We start from the raw sequence: 15219 nt of genomic DNA on the forward strand, positions 1-15219 counted from the left end.
AAGAGCAAAAGGAAACATACTTTCCAGCTCACTGTTCTTACCTCTCCATGTTTTTAAAGATGTTGCATTTGTCATCGCCAGTGGTCAGCTGGAAGGCCAAGGCCGCATGGTGGTGCTCCAGCACAGCCATGTCGTTGTACAGAATGGCCAGCTCGCTCCCGGCATTGCACAGGAAGGAGTTGGTCCTCCCAGGGTGGTCCACGTCGTGGATAGTGGCTGCGATGAGCGCAGCGACCTCATCAAGTGGGTCTAAAGTTTGCTGAAAACAAGAGTTCTTTTAAAAATTGGGGCATGGCACTGAAAGCAAGGTAGCCTTCTGTGTAGTTCTCTTTCTGCCCTTCTGACTTTAAGGTAAGAATACTTCAAACTTCTGAGAAAAGCACAGTGTGGAGCAAATCCAGTTTTCCTAACTCTACTCAGAAATAGTTTCATCTTTGCATGTTTCAGAGGAAACATTATCAGATTCTCAGTCTCACACAAGTTAGGGATTTACCAAGACACAGGATGTCCTCACCCGACAGGAGTCACCTCCTCAACCAGTCTGTCTTTAGACCCATCACAAAAAAAGGTCCTTCGTCTGAGGTATTGACTTACTACTTCGAACATTACTTTGATTTAAAACTTTATCAATTGGGAAAGTAAGATCCCACATGCCATGTAGCATGGCCAAAAGTTTTCATTTAAAACTTTAAGTACAGAAGTGCATGGTACTTTCTTCTAGTATTCTCCATTTCTAATGTGTATATTCCTGTTTTCTGTATTTTTGATTAGTCTGGCTTGCAGTGAATTCTCTTGGTTGTTTCAAAGAACAATCCCAGATGATCACTTTGCTCTTCTCATTCTATAGGTTTTGATACATAGGTTTCTCATTTTGTTGTTTTCTGTTATTTTTGGTTTTATTTCTTTGTTTAACCCCAATTTGTTGGAAATATTTTCTCATATGCAGTGGCTGACATTTTTTTATTTAAGTTTTTTTGAAGTATATCAAGACTGTGTCTTAGTATCAAGATCATTTCTGGAAATATACACCTTTTCTTCAAGTGTTTGTAGGATATCTAATAAACCAGCCTTGTAAATTTACTTAAATTGAAATTCAATAGTTTTAACTTAAAAAAAGGTTTTTTTGGCCATGCTGCATGGCATGTAGGATCCAACCAGGGACTGGACCTGCACCACCTGCATTGGAAGCATGGAGTTTAACTACTGAACCACCAGGTAGTTTTAACTTTAAATGGGTGAATTTTATGATGTGAATTACATCAATAAATTGTTAAAATTAAGTTATTAATAGCTTTCTGAATGTGTATTTGTATGTTATTGATCAAAGAGTTTCAAAAGCAGTAAATTACAGCAAAAATTAGGTTGCCTTTATGCTGAACCACACTGACATAGATGTCTGTCCTCTGCCCTCTGTGTTCATACTTTATAAAAACAGACCTCTCCCTGGACTCTTGTTCTACCTACGGTCTTAGTCATGACCTTTAGTTAAAACAACATCAAAAAACCACCAAACAACACAACGAGAGGGAGGCTGGACTTGCCTGCCCTGCACTTGTGCCGGGAGGCTGACCTGTCTCATTCCTCATGAGGCCCTGATTTCTCACTGATTCTCCGATCTCAAGTACTTCCACAAGTGAAATGGTCATGCACTAGTGCTCCCTAGGCCTTCTGTGCCAGTTTATGGAGGATGCTGATGGAAATACTAATAATACAAATATTCTGGCAAAGCAGTGCATGTCTAGTTGCTGCTTTCGACATTTCCCTAATGAAATAGGTTACAATGTGAAAAGCTTTTTTAGGAAGCTTGGTTTGGAAGTGGACAGTGAGAGAAGAAAGTGCCATCCAAGGCACTCTGCTAACGCCCTTACTGTGACACAGTCACATTCCCTTTGCTCCTGAGCCCTCAAAGCTGGAGCTAAAGTGGCTCCTATTCTAAGGTGGAATACCCAGGGCCACGTTGGGAATTAGTTATCCACTCCCCAGAGCCAGGGTGTGGTCCTGCTTCTCAGGAGGCCGCACCCTTCCAGGGCCAGACTGTACCCTACACTCTGCATCCTACCCCTGCTGTGAAGCACTGGGCCCCAGCACAGCTCACCTTGATCCTTTCTTTGCACAGAAAGTAGGCAGTGGCATGCAGCACGTCAGCAGAGTGTGTGGAGTTGTGGTAGGGGTTGGAAGCGTGATAATTGGCTTCGATCATCTGTAACCAGGATCTCAGTGTCATCTCGGGGCATTTTAAGAATTCACAGACTCCGAAGCGAGCGAACACTTTGAGACCAAGATAAATCAAAGGCCTATAGAGAAAAACATACACATCATTAAATCAAAGTAGAGAAACAGGTAGTGTGTCTGATCTGTTCAGATCCAACAAGCAAACCTGAGCCAGACTTCAGGGAGCGAGCGGGGCAGCAAAGTGGGGCCTGTGAGGGTGGCCTGCAGCGGGTGCTCTGTCATCCTCTCTCCTGGTGGCCAGCACCAGCCCTGGGCAGAGCCCAGCTGCAATTCTGGGGGCACCCGCCTGGTGCTCCCCACTGCCCTAGCTGCTGCAGAGTCCTCCCGGCACCAGGAGGGTTTCCAGGTCAACGTGCTGCCAGGCTAACCCCATCCTCCCCTGTGGCCTTGCTGGACGTGTGTCACTGGCCAGACGTCTTGCTGGAAGCAGATACCAGTTCCCCACGGCAGCACACCAGCCAGATGCTGGAACACATCACGTGATGGTCTCAACACTCTGGAGGTGGGGGTTTCCCCAGACAGGTGACCAGATGATGCCAAATGAGGCCCGTCCTTGAGAGTCACCGTCACCCAGCCTCTGGCCTTTGTTCTTGGCTCTGTTGAGGCAGTGTCCAAACCGGCTGGGCTCCCAGGACTTGGACAGACCTGCCCCGTCCCAGCTCACATTAGGACGTAAGCCAGTGCCCACAGCTTTGTCTGCCACTGGCACTGGCCCTGTGGGGCACGCGGATGCAGAATGTCTCAGAAGCTTGACTTGCGCTGAGTGTGAGCAAAGGGCAGGGCTGTCACGGGGACCACCACCCACCCAGGTTACAGGACACGAGTCTCCTGTAACCGTCTCTCTCTGCCTGTCTGCTGGGGTCCACGCCTCACCTCCTGAAGGGCGGCGCTGGCTGGCATCAGGTCTGAACGCCCTTCCCGTGTGCCAAGCCAACCACACTCCTCTGGCTGAGTGTTCTCCAGTGAGGTATGAAATGGGAGGGGAAACCCAACCCTGCCCTGCTCTTGGGGACCACACTCAGGTCAGGATGCTGGAGTGTGGGGTGTCCTCATGCCTGTCACGAACACAGCAACCAAGATCTGGGGACAGCTCTTATCAGCATGCACATCTGTGTATTTATTTATTTTTCTGGCTGTGCTGAGTGGCATGTGGGATCTTAATTCCCTGACCAGGGATCAAACCTAAGATCCCTGCATTGGAAGCGTGGAGTCTTAACCACTGGACTGCCAATGGTTCTGAGCTCTGAAGTGAGGCTCTTTGTGGCAATGTCAGCATATCACTACTTAATACCTACAGGAGAAATTAATAATCTTATCTTACAAAAAGAAAACCTCTGCTACTTGGAGACTCCGAGTAAGTCACTTGCTCTCTCTTCGGCAGTCATGGCCAGGTGAACTCCCCTTGGCTTCTCCCTGATTCCTCGCTGACGCTGAGGCCCTGGAGACTCAAGGTACCTCTTGCTCTTTTCCTGGGGCCTCCTCCCTGTCCAGGGACTGGCTCTGAGCAGAGCCTACACTCCCGGAGAGGCTTTCTCCACACTCGCCCTTGGACTCAAACTCCCTGTCTGCTGAGCTTCCGTGGGCTCACCTTTTATGAGTGGCAGCCTCCAGTTCAAAAATATTGAAGTCCCAGTATTCCTCCTTCTCCATGGCCCGAGTTATCTGTGATGGGACATCGTGAAGGGAGACGGGGACGATGCTGCTGCTGGGAGCCTGCTGGAGGTCTGCAGGGTGAACAGAACGGAACCAACAGGCGTGACGGCGTTTGTGGTCCCTCAGAGGGCGGATGCTTTGTTTCTCAGGGTTTATGATAAACCAAAAACTTACTACCGATAAAAAAAACCCAAAATTTTTATCTGAAAATTTCTCTTCATCACTTAAGTGTGGCTATAATACTAATCAAAGTATTAGTTGCTCAGTCGTGTCCGACTGCAACCCCATGGACTGTAGCCCGCCAGGCTCCTCTGTCCATGGATTCTCTAGGCAAGAACACTGGAGTGGGTACCTTTCCCTTCTCCAGCGGATCTTCCTGACCCAGGGATGGAACCCAGGTCTCCTGCATTGCAAGCAGATTGTTCACTGTCTGAGCCACCAGGGAAGCCCCAGTAGTATTAGCTAAAATACTAATAGCAATCCAAAAAACTAAAAAGGAAAAACTTACTTTTTGTTGAAAGAACATATTCATTTCCAGATAATCTTCGCAAACCATCCTGATAAAAACCAAGACAGAAGGTGACAGATGGTAATGGAATGGTCTGTTTCCCACAGAGCTGGAGGCCTCTATTCTAGACGGCTGGAGGCGGCACCTGGAGCCCACAGGCCAGAGCCTCCGGCTAACACCTGATCCCCCAGCCTCCTCCCATGATGTCACCTAGTCTGTACAGGACGCTCTGGAGGGAGCCAGTCGTTCTGTTCTGTAATGTGGTATGAAACACTTCATATTTTTTTCTGCCCCAGTTTTCAAAATCTTCAAATTTTATTTAAATCAACTACTTGTAGAGCCCTTAAGTAAAAATGGAGACCCAACGCAGCAAAGCTGGCTGTCCTGAACACGCCCCTCCCTCTGTTCCAAGCGGAGGTCCCGCCGTACCCCCCACCCCACCCCCGGACAGGCCGCAGGTGGGTGACGGCTCAGCCAGAGGGCAGCTGAGCCTGGGCAATGGATGATCTAGGCCTTGGCTGACCCCGCACACAAAGAGCGCTGTGTGGGGCAGGATGTCAACAAGCAGCCTCAGAAAACAGGCGAGAGCAGCGGGACCGAGGCGGCAGCCTGTCAGCACACTCACAGACACCAGGCCCCCGACGAGGTCGTTGGCGTGAGGATCATCGTCCTTAGCACCGAACTGGGGTGAATATAATTCAGTGGTTCTTAGAATTTCCAGCACACGGTCTAAGGCTTCTGTCACAGGCATGGGACTGCTTTCCTGGGCAGCATTGATGATATTGATGACCTACAATAATACGGAAAGAAAAGTCCTGACTCTCATCACCTTAAAGGCAAGGAGAGAGCAATCCAAAGAGTCGGGCTGGCAGTGGGGCTCATTGTTAACTTAAGACAGTCAGAGTGCTCCTGTCGCCCTCCTCTCTCCGCAGAGGCAGCAGCTCCACACAACTAGGGGAGCCTCATCACTGTTGTGGGTCGCCGTGTCACCTTGGTGATAGGTGCCTCGATCGTCATGGAATGAATCCGGGCCATGGAAGAGTGTCGTCTCTGGCTGGAAACTGTGGAGAGACCAGGTGGTGCAGGGATCAGGGAGAGGGTGGCCTCAGTCACTGTCTCCCACCCTCCTCCAGGCCCGAGTGAAGGGGCAGGACCAGAGCTACCCGGAGGCTTAGCTCCCTCCCCATCCTACCAAGCCCGGGATTCTGGCAGACCAACTCTGCCTCCTTTGGTTCAAGGCACTGGGAGGCATGTGACCCCCTAGACTGAACCTCTGAGGTCACAGGCCAGCGAGAGGACAGAGGAAGCCATCTAGCAAGTCGAGGCCACACATTAGCCTCTCTGTGTCTGTAACAATGACGTTTTATAACTCAGCTTGCTGCTACCCAGGAGAGAAGCGTTCTGAAAGACAATGCCACATAGGCCCTTTGTTTCATATGTGGCGGGAACAATAAATACAACTCAATTAACTGAAATCCGCGAGTATTTCTGGTTCAGTTTTTCAAGGCATCCTTTGGTGCTTTCCACTGTTCTGCTTGAGATTGTTACCTAAACTGTCTAGATTAGCTGAGGTAGGTGGCAGGTCTTACGCTCTACTGTTTGTTAATTTTTTGTTGCTCCTGTCAAGACCCAGTTCCTCTGGGGTGGGGAGAAGCCTGGGCGGTGAACGGGCAGGAAGAGACACTCAGTTGTGTTCTGTCTCTCCCTGAAAGCCCCACTGTCCAGCCACATGCTGTTTACCAAAGGCCAGAGACGACCACACACTGCTCTACCCGCTGAGATGTCAGCCTTATTTTACCGAACAAGGGCCTGAGCAGAAACAACCAGGACTAACCTACTCAGGGGCTCTCACATGCTTTAAATTGCAGAGACCAACACAAACTCCCTAAATCTAATGCTGGTGACCGACACATGGATGCTATCTTTCCATTTTACCCAACAAGCATTAAACCAAAAGTAGAAACCACTATTCTATCCCTATGTCATAATAGGACTTGTTCTCACTAAAAAAATATAGTGAAGGTGACATACACAAACCAAACAATACAGTCAATACAATAAGGTGAAAAAGAATAAAGATTGTTGTGACTATGTGTGCAGAAAATCTGAAAGACTCTACAAATGCTACTCTGATTACAATCAGTAAGTTTTATCAACGTTACTGAGTGGAATGTTAACACACAAAAGTCAACTATATTTCTATATATTAGCAACAAACAACTGGAAACTAAAATAAAAAAACCATCATGAAAGTATGGAAAAAATCAGTATTTAGGAATAAATCTAATGGAAATTTAAGTACAGGACTTATACACTGAAAATGCGAAACACTGCTAAGGAAGAAAAGACAACCTAAATAAACACAAAGAGCATGCTCATGTTTTGAAAGATTCAGTATTATCAAGATTTCAAGTTTCTCTTGATCTATAGATTTAAGACACTCCCAAATAAAATCCCAGGAGGTTGTGTGTGTGTGTGTGTGTGTGTGTGTGTGTGTGTGTGTGTGTGTGTGAACTAAGTAGCTGATTCTAAATGCTATATGGAAATGCAAAGAACATAGAATAGTCAGGATAACCTTGAAGAATTTTACCAGATATCAAGACTTACCATATAACTGTAGTAACTGATCATGGTATTGGTGCAAGCAAGGACTAATGGAACAATGAAACAGAATACATGAGTCCAGAAATAGACCATATATTTATAGTCAACTGGTTTACAAGAATGATACTATAGGAAAAGATGGTTTTTCAATATGGTGATGGGACAGTTGGGTTTCCCTGTAGGGAGAAAATTCATCCTTGATCCTTACCCTCACTCAATATAAAAACTGATTTGGAATGAATCATAGAGCCAAAGTGAAAGATAAAACAATAAGGCTTATAGAAGAAAGTGTGGGAGAATAGTCTTCATGACCTTGGGATAGAGAAAGAGTTCTTAAACAGGACACAAAAAAAGCACTAGGTATAATAGAAAACACTGATGAAATGAACTTTAAGATTCATTAAGAACCTCTGTTCATTAAAAGACTTAAGAGTGAAAATGCAATCCACAAACTAAGAAAAGTATGTCTGGAATACTTATATCCACATCTAGAATATGAAAAGAATTCCTACAACCAACAAGCAAGAGATAACCCAATGATAAAAATGGGCAAAATTTATGAATGTCACTTCACAGAAGAAGATATCCAAATGTCCAGTAAGCATATGAAAGGGGTGTCGTATGGAAAATTAAAATTAAAACCACATCTGGTAGAGTAACTATAGTTTAGAACCTAGTGTAACCCAGTATGAGAGAATGAGGAGCAACTGGAACACTCAAAGATGAGTGATAGCATGAGGTACAACCCATGTCGGAGAACTGTGCACAGGTGCCCAGAGGCCCCACAGTTCCAGTCCTAGGGGATGGACACACATTTCCACAAAGAAAGACTTGCATACAAGCATTCACAGCAGCCTTACCTGTAAGAGCCCTCACACGGAAAGATGAACACAAAAAGACCATTCCTAAGAGAATGGATAACAAATTGTGACGTATACAAACAATGAAGTGCTACCAAGCAATAGAAAAGAACGAACTGCTAATACCCCCAGCAACGTGGATGAACCTCCAGAACGCTAAGATGAGGGAAAGGGGCCATACTGCGTGTATACTGTACGATTCCATTTCTATGAGGCACGAGAAGAGGCCAAATTAACTCATGTGCAAGAAATCAGTGGATGCTTCTGTGTGGTGAGATCTGTATGCGAGTGCAGGCCTGCATGTGTGTATTTTCCGTATCTAGTTTGGGGTGGGTGGTAAACAGTCTATACAGGTCAACGGTACAGAACTGTCAAAACATATTGAACTCAATACTTAATATGAATTACATGTAAATTGCAAGTCAATCAAAAAGAACAGAGGTTAAAACTCAAAAACATTAAAAGAAAAATGTTTAACTCTTCAAAATAGAGAAATGGACAAAGTAACACAAAGGATGAAGAGGAGTCAGAGTGTGGCAGCGAGGACAGTCTGCGGCGTCCGAGTGGCCTCTGCTCTGCTCAAGGGCTGTGCAGCGAGGACCATGGTGAAGATGGTGCCAGCAGCTGCCACAACCCCTGCCAGGCACTGCACCCCCTCAGTTAATCCTTACACTGTCCTCTGTGGACAGAATTATCCCCATCTGATGATACGGAAAGGGAAGCTCTCAAGGCCACTTCCAAGGCTGCACAGAGAGTAGATGAAGCTGGGACCTGAACCAAGGTCAAGCTGAGGCCTGAGTCTACACACTTCCCTGCACCACCTCTGCCCCCTGCCCCTACAGCAGAGGCGGGGAATCTATTCTTTATTCCCTGACTCCATCAGAAGGGTCAGATGAACCTACTGGCAAAGAAGTCAGGGGCAAGGGAGAAATGCACGAAGACTTCTACAGGGGCCCCTCCCGTCTGCTGAGCTTGAGGGTGGGGGCAGTGACCCAGACAAGATAAGGAAGGGAGCCCTCATGTTTCCATGTGCCCACCACTCAAAGAAGCACATTTTTTTCCTCTTGTCTTTGTCACCTACCTTCATTTGTTCGAGAGGCAACAGTTTTGACATCTAGGGAGCTTTTTCTCCTGTCTTTATGTTTGCCTGACTGATTATCTGTGGAAATAAATTATAAATTACCTCCGTGAAGAGATTTTAACAACATATTACTATAATAACCAATATGAAAGCTTTAAAAGACAAAATTTAAGATTTAGAATACCACTTAGGATGCTGCAAAAATCAACACAGTACACCAAGATGAAGTCTCTAAACAACTGGGCTTAAGGGAGACAAACTTTCTCAAAAAATTTTCCACTCACCATAAACGAGGGCTTTTCAATTTCTAGATTGTGTAATTACAGAGTCTCAGGCCACAAAAATGAACTCAGAATTTCACCTACTTCTACGTAGTTGAACAAGTGGTGGGAAAATTCTGATCCCCATCCACCCTTGCCCAAAGTGAAAAAATCTTTTCTGTGTTTTTTCCACAATACAAGCCCTAAAATGTCCCAGGGGAGACTATGCCTCTCTTCTGGAGACAGGACAGGGAGTGGTGGTCTGGGATCTACTTCTCTGAGACCCATTTCTGTGGATGGCACCATTGACCCTCCAGCCCAAACAGGAGCTGTCTGACTCCTCTCTCCCCCGGAGCCCACACGGATCAATGACAAGGCCAAGTTAACCTTCCTTCCTGAGCCCTCCTGGGTGTCACCCGGGGTGCCAAGCCTCTCCAGCCTGTTCTCATTTCACAGATGAGGACACTGGGAGCCCTGTGAGATGAGCTTGGCTCTCCCTTTTCCCACTGGCAGTTCCAATTGTCTCTGCTTTCTCCTGGCTTCCTCCCCTGGACTCTTGCTCGCATACAGGATCCAAAAGCAGGCCCTTAGTACTCCTCTCCACCATCCAGAACCCTCTCCACTTGCTCTCTGGTATGTTCTCTTCTATGGGGGCACTGGCAATGACCTTGTTAAGGTCGCCGATGACCTTACTGTTACTACCTCTGAAGGACTCAAGTCCGTCGTTACCTGACTCTTCTGACTTGTGTACTAGACACTAGTCAGTGCTAGACTGAGCTCGCTTTCTGAAAACTGCTCTGCACACATCCACTCTGGCTTTCCCTGCGTCTCCTGCTGTTCCATACTGGTCTCCATCACCATGTCTCCTGTTCCTCAGCACCCCAGCGTTCCCATAGGTTCATCCTCTGCACCCCCTTCTCTTCTCAGACAGCAGAGTCTCCTCATTCTTCCCCACAGCCTTTACTCAGTCCCGTGCTGTCGTATCCCGGGCCTTCCTCCCGAGCCCCAGACTTCCATCCTCCCGGGTCACTCGTCACTTCCATGGGGACACCCCTCAGCACTTCAAACGAGCTCGTCGTCTTCTCTCAGGCCACTCCTCATCCCAGTCACTGGGCAGCATCTACCTTTCCACTTAGCTGGAGACAAGTCATCCTTGACGGCTCCCTGCTGCTCTCCCTCAAGTGTTCAGGTGTGATAAATGTCTAGATTCCACCTCCTAAACGTCTCTCCCCACTTCTTCCCTGTCCAGGCTCAGACACCTGTCAATTGCCCTCCGGGTTATAGGGACAGCCTGCCTCACCGGTCCTACCAGCCCCAGTCTTGCTCCCTACGACACATTCTCTCCAGACAGTACTCACTCTTCTGATGAAAACATTTTAATGGTGCTTCACTGTTTTTAGGGTCAGATGTAAATTCCCCAGTGTGGACCCAGGGTCCCTTGTGTCTGAACGTCGTCTCTCCAGCGACCACGAGTTACCTATGATGTGCTAGGTCACCTCCCAGACCTCTCCGCCATGGCACTAACTGCTCACCCCCACTTAGGAAGGCGCCCCTCCTTGGCTGCCTTCTCCGCCTGGTTAACACTCCGCCCTCTTGGAGATGCAGGTCAGATGTGGTTCAGGTATCCTCCCCTCTGGGGAGCCTTCCCCTAATGCCCCAGCCCCACCCCGACCCCCACCCCACCAGGAACCACGGGCTTTCCTGTGCAGCTCCCTCACTAATTGTGAATGACATGAAGGCAGAAATGACCTTTCCCACCCCTTCCTGGGTGACTAGCACTGCCAGCACACTGCAGATGCTCAACAGACACGCATCTGCTTCTCCAGACATGTGCACACACACAAACCAGAGCACCACTAATAAACCACTCTGAGTCCATGGCTCGCCTGCTCAACACCCTCAGCACCTCAGAGGTAAAGAGGAACTCCCTGGCAGTCAAGGACAGGAGCAGTGTGCTGGTTGCAGCCATCCGTTGATCTCTTGCAGTCTTGCCCACAAGTGAGCTGCAGGGACACAGCTCTCCTGTCTCAGGGAACAGCCTTGACTCTGCTCCTCCGCCTCCAACCGGGGACACGGTGTCCCGCCCAAATGCTCATTACCCCATCCAGCCACACCTACTCTAACCACTCAGACTGCAGCGTCAAGGAGACTGGTGTCCAAACAGCGGGCTGCGGGCTGAGAAGGTGCGCTGTGACCTCCTGCAGTTCCCTCCTTCGTCTCCCTTTCTGCCACTCAGCAAGCATTCGCTGAGCGCCTGGGGCAGGTCAGGCTCTAAGGCAGGCACCAGGGATGTGAAGACGACTGAGGCTGCTGCCTCCAGATGGAGACCCTCATTTCCCTCCAACACCGAAAGACCCTCCACAATCCCACCTCCTTCCCACACTGATCTTTTGTACCAGTTGGAACGTTGTCCCGCTCTTTGTAGAACACACTGCACTCTCCCTCTTTAGTCACTGTTCTTACATCTGGATCGCTTTTCCTCTGCATCCGTCTCCTCACTCCAGTCCACCTCTCCCTGTCTGGAGCTTGCCTCGCTCCCCTGCCTTCCTCCCCAGTAACGGTCATTCTTGATCACTTGCTGTGTGCCCCTGCTGTCCATATGTCCCTCCTCTTTTCAGGTTAAAGCCTAATCACTCCCAGTGCCCAGGGGAACTGTCCCAGCACATGCCTCAGACTCCTGGAGCTGGCCATCTGGGCTTGAGTGCCAGCTGACCACTTCCTAGCTGGATGTCCCGGAGCAAATCATGGGGCTTTTCATCTCCTGTCTGTAAAAAGGGAGCCTGGTCTGTAAGGTGTCTCCCCCACTTAAGTCCTCCCGAGACAGCCCTGAGGTGAGGCAGGTCTGATGGGGTGTCCCCGCTGAAGATGTGGTCCAACACCAACACCACTGCCTCTTCAAGTATCAGGCTGACAGACCACACTCCGCTCAACACAGCTTCACGGACGTGCACGCACTGGAGGTGAGACGTGCCCAGGACACCTGTCAGAATGCCCACCTGTGCTCAGGACCCGGGAGTCGGGGAAAGAGATGCTGCTACAGAGCTAGGAAAACATGGTGCCACCTATGCACCAGGTGAGCTCATCGGAGGTAGGGCCTGTTTTCAGTTTTTCAAAAGCTCAATGAAAAAAAAAAAGCTCAATGAACCCTAAGCATGAATGCAGGGCACCGTACCTGTGTAACTGTCAGTCTGAACACTTTCAGCTATCTTCTCCGCCTAGAAATGAATATCAGAAGCCATTAGTTCTGAGTGCCTAGTGATGCAGTAAGGGAAATCTTGCTGGGCCCCCAGGGTCCCCAGGGCTCCCCCTACATACCTTATTGTTGCCATTGCACACTCTGATAATGGACACATAGTGTCTAATTTTTCTGCAAGTAGAAAACAATGCATTATATTCCTCCTGGCCCTCAATTCTGGTGGAGAGCTAGCTAGTTTTTCCCTTATGAAAAGAGCATCTCTCTTTCACAACACACATCTTGGAGAGAGCAGTTCTATTGCTGGTGGTCAAGGCTGCCAATAAACAAACAAGAGTCTGCAGGCATTCCCTGGTGTCTCTGGAGAAGACAGGTTGACTCTTCAGTGAAAATAACAAAATCCTTCCGAGCCATCGCAACATACAATTAAAAATGCCCAGGTTTCAAAAACGTACTCCACTGCTAGCTAACCAAAAGCCTGTAGTTCTGTCACATGTTTTCATGTTCACAGGCCTTTACACTGATGCTCGTTTTCGAGTTTCAGCAGAGCCTGCTCACAACACTCATGGAAACAGTCACAGGCCCCTCTGGGGCCGAATGTGCGCGTCTAGAACCAGGTGGCTGGGGTTCTCTTGAGAGTTGCTGGCTCTCCTCACTTATTTACTGTTCTTTCCATTTTTCAGCTTTTCCCCTTGATAATCCAATCCCGCCCAATGAGGGAAGGACATAAAAAGGCAGAATCAGAACAGAGAGCCCCCACAGAGCCGACTCCCTGAGGCAGAAGCCAGCTGGCAACCAGGCCTGGTAACCAACACGTGAGCCTCATGGGCAACGTGGGGGTCTGTGGCCCGGCTCCACCAAGCGCTGTAGCCAGGCCCTGGGCTGAGCCTCTCCCAGCCTCAGCTTCCTCATCTGTCAACCGGAGACGGTCACAGTGCCGCCGTCACAGGGCTGCGGGGAGGAGGAGGTGAAGGGACGCCCAGCAGGCCCTGAGCCCTTGCCCAGGGAGGGAAGGGCTCCCAGACGGCAGCGTGGTTACACCACCGTCACCACACCTCCTCCTCGTCTTCATGACCAAGAACATACACTAGGTATGATTTTACATTTTGACTTTTGTATTTATCATAAACATGTTCCCTGTGATTGAATTCTCTATGATCATCATTTCTAATTGTGGTGTATTTTATTGTTGAGTGTTCTGCAATTCACACTCAATTTTCCACTGTTTGTATTATTTAACATAGATTCCGAGACAAACTATGACACTTTTAGGCTCTTGATATACACTGCCTTCCAATCTGTGGTCACACCTGTTTCATATGAGTTTCCATAAATGACAGTATTTAAAATACTTTATCTAATTTGATAGTTCTGTGCAGAAATGATACAGAGGCTACCAAAACCAGATGTGTGTGTGTGCTCAGTCATGTCTGACTCTTTTGAGACCCCATGAACTGTGTAGTTCTCCAGGCTCCTCTGTGCATGGGATTTTTCCAGGCAAAAATACTGGAATGGGTTGCCATTTCCTTCTCCAGGGGATCTTCCCAACCCAGGGATTGAATCTGAGTCTGCTGCACTGCAGGCAGATTCTTTATCTGCTAAGCCAGACAGAAATCTTTTAAATATAGAGTCCACCAGTGAGTGCTCTTGGCACAAAGCTCAGTGAGGTGGCATCGGATTTACATGCTTTCATCTTTTATGTATGTGCTCACACAACTTAAGCAGGACTGTCGGGGTCTTGCAGCTCTGGGTCACCAGCAGGAGGGTCAGGCTGTGACCATGAGGAAGCCACCCTGGAAGGTCACACTTTGGTGGTAACTGACCCAGTTACCAGTCCTTCTTATAAGTTTCCATGTGCAGTTCCTAACTTACTTAAGTATTTAAAGCATATCCTGCAATAAGCCAAACATGGTATACTGACTGAAGTACTTGTTTTTTCTACTTACCCTCCCTGTCCAATGACAGGTATTATCTTCACATTTTGTTGTACATTATCTCCATTTTTCTTCCTGACAGAGTAAATTCCTTGCCATTCCTGTAAATGGAATGTGAGCATCATTATACACTGTGTTCCAAACAAGAACCTGAGAACATCCTCCACCTCGGGCTCCTGTTCACTCCCAGTGGCCACCAGAGCAATTAGGAGAACAAGATCCAGCTAAGGAGGACAATTCAGCCAGTGACTGTTTAGATAACAGAGTTGCCTGTAAGTTTTCCAGTCAAATGGAAACAAAAAGTATTTAGTCAACACAGATCCTATTTCTTAGCAAAATATAACAGAAGTCAAAGTTTCAGATCCTGAAAATAACAAAGTCCTACCTAGAAGGCTATTATGAAGAGAAAATCTGGTAACACAAACTCCTTGCCAAGTGCTGACACACACAGACGGCCAGTAAGGGGCCTGTTTGGTTTCGCACATGTGTCTGTCTGTCTGCGCTCCTCTCAGAATGACACGAGGCGTGTACCTCCCTCTACTCCAGGGCCAGCTCAGCAGAGAACGGGACTTCTCTGACTACCTGGACAGGCTCTTCGTGGTGGGGTCCGTGGCCTCAACAATTCCATCATCGCCATCCAGCTGTCCTATCTGGGGGTGAGCACAGAGCTGGCATGTGGTAAACGGTCAAGGGCCACTTGGGGCCTTAGTTTACTGAATGGAAAAGCTAGACCAAGGTCAGACCACGGAATCCTGGCGGCCAGGCTAAGGGACCTGAGCACTCCATGAGGGGGTGACATCATCAGTGATGACCTGGCGAGACTCATCTCCAGCAGTGCAGGGGGACTGACTGAAGTGAGGGTCTTGGGCCGGGAGGCCTAACTGCGTTCAGCTA

At 48.2% G+C, this 15219-nt stretch overlaps 1 protein-coding gene across 5 annotated transcripts in view; it reads right to left on the reverse strand.

Moving 5' to 3' along the window:
- PDE8A (phosphodiesterase 8A) overlaps nt 1-15219 on the reverse strand; it is a 151319-nt gene that overhangs the window by 18583 nt on the left and 117517 nt on the right. For all 5 annotated transcript variants that reach the window (XM_070478298.1, XM_070478296.1, XM_070478297.1 and 2 more), the window contains 10 exons: nt 14338-14426; nt 12514-12565; nt 12371-12413; nt 8939-9016; nt 5384-5454; nt 5019-5183; nt 4394-4442; nt 3821-3956; nt 2096-2294; nt 42-259 (listed from right to left, as the gene is read on the reverse strand). In XM_070478298.1, the coding sequence (XP_070334399.1) occupies nt 42-259; nt 2096-2294; nt 3821-3956; nt 4394-4442; nt 5019-5183; nt 5384-5454; nt 8939-9016; nt 12371-12413; nt 12514-12565; nt 14338-14426 (1100 nt within the window). The remainder of the gene's footprint in view (nt 1-41; nt 260-2095; nt 2295-3820; nt 3957-4393; nt 4443-5018; nt 5184-5383; nt 5455-8938; nt 9017-12370; nt 12414-12513; nt 12566-14337; nt 14427-15219) is intronic.

This window comes from Odocoileus virginianus, chromosome 16, assembly GCF_023699985.2.
Source record: "Odocoileus virginianus isolate 20LAN1187 ecotype Illinois chromosome 16, Ovbor_1.2, whole genome shotgun sequence".
NCBI lineage: Eukaryota > Metazoa > Chordata > Mammalia > Artiodactyla > Cervidae > Odocoileus > Odocoileus virginianus.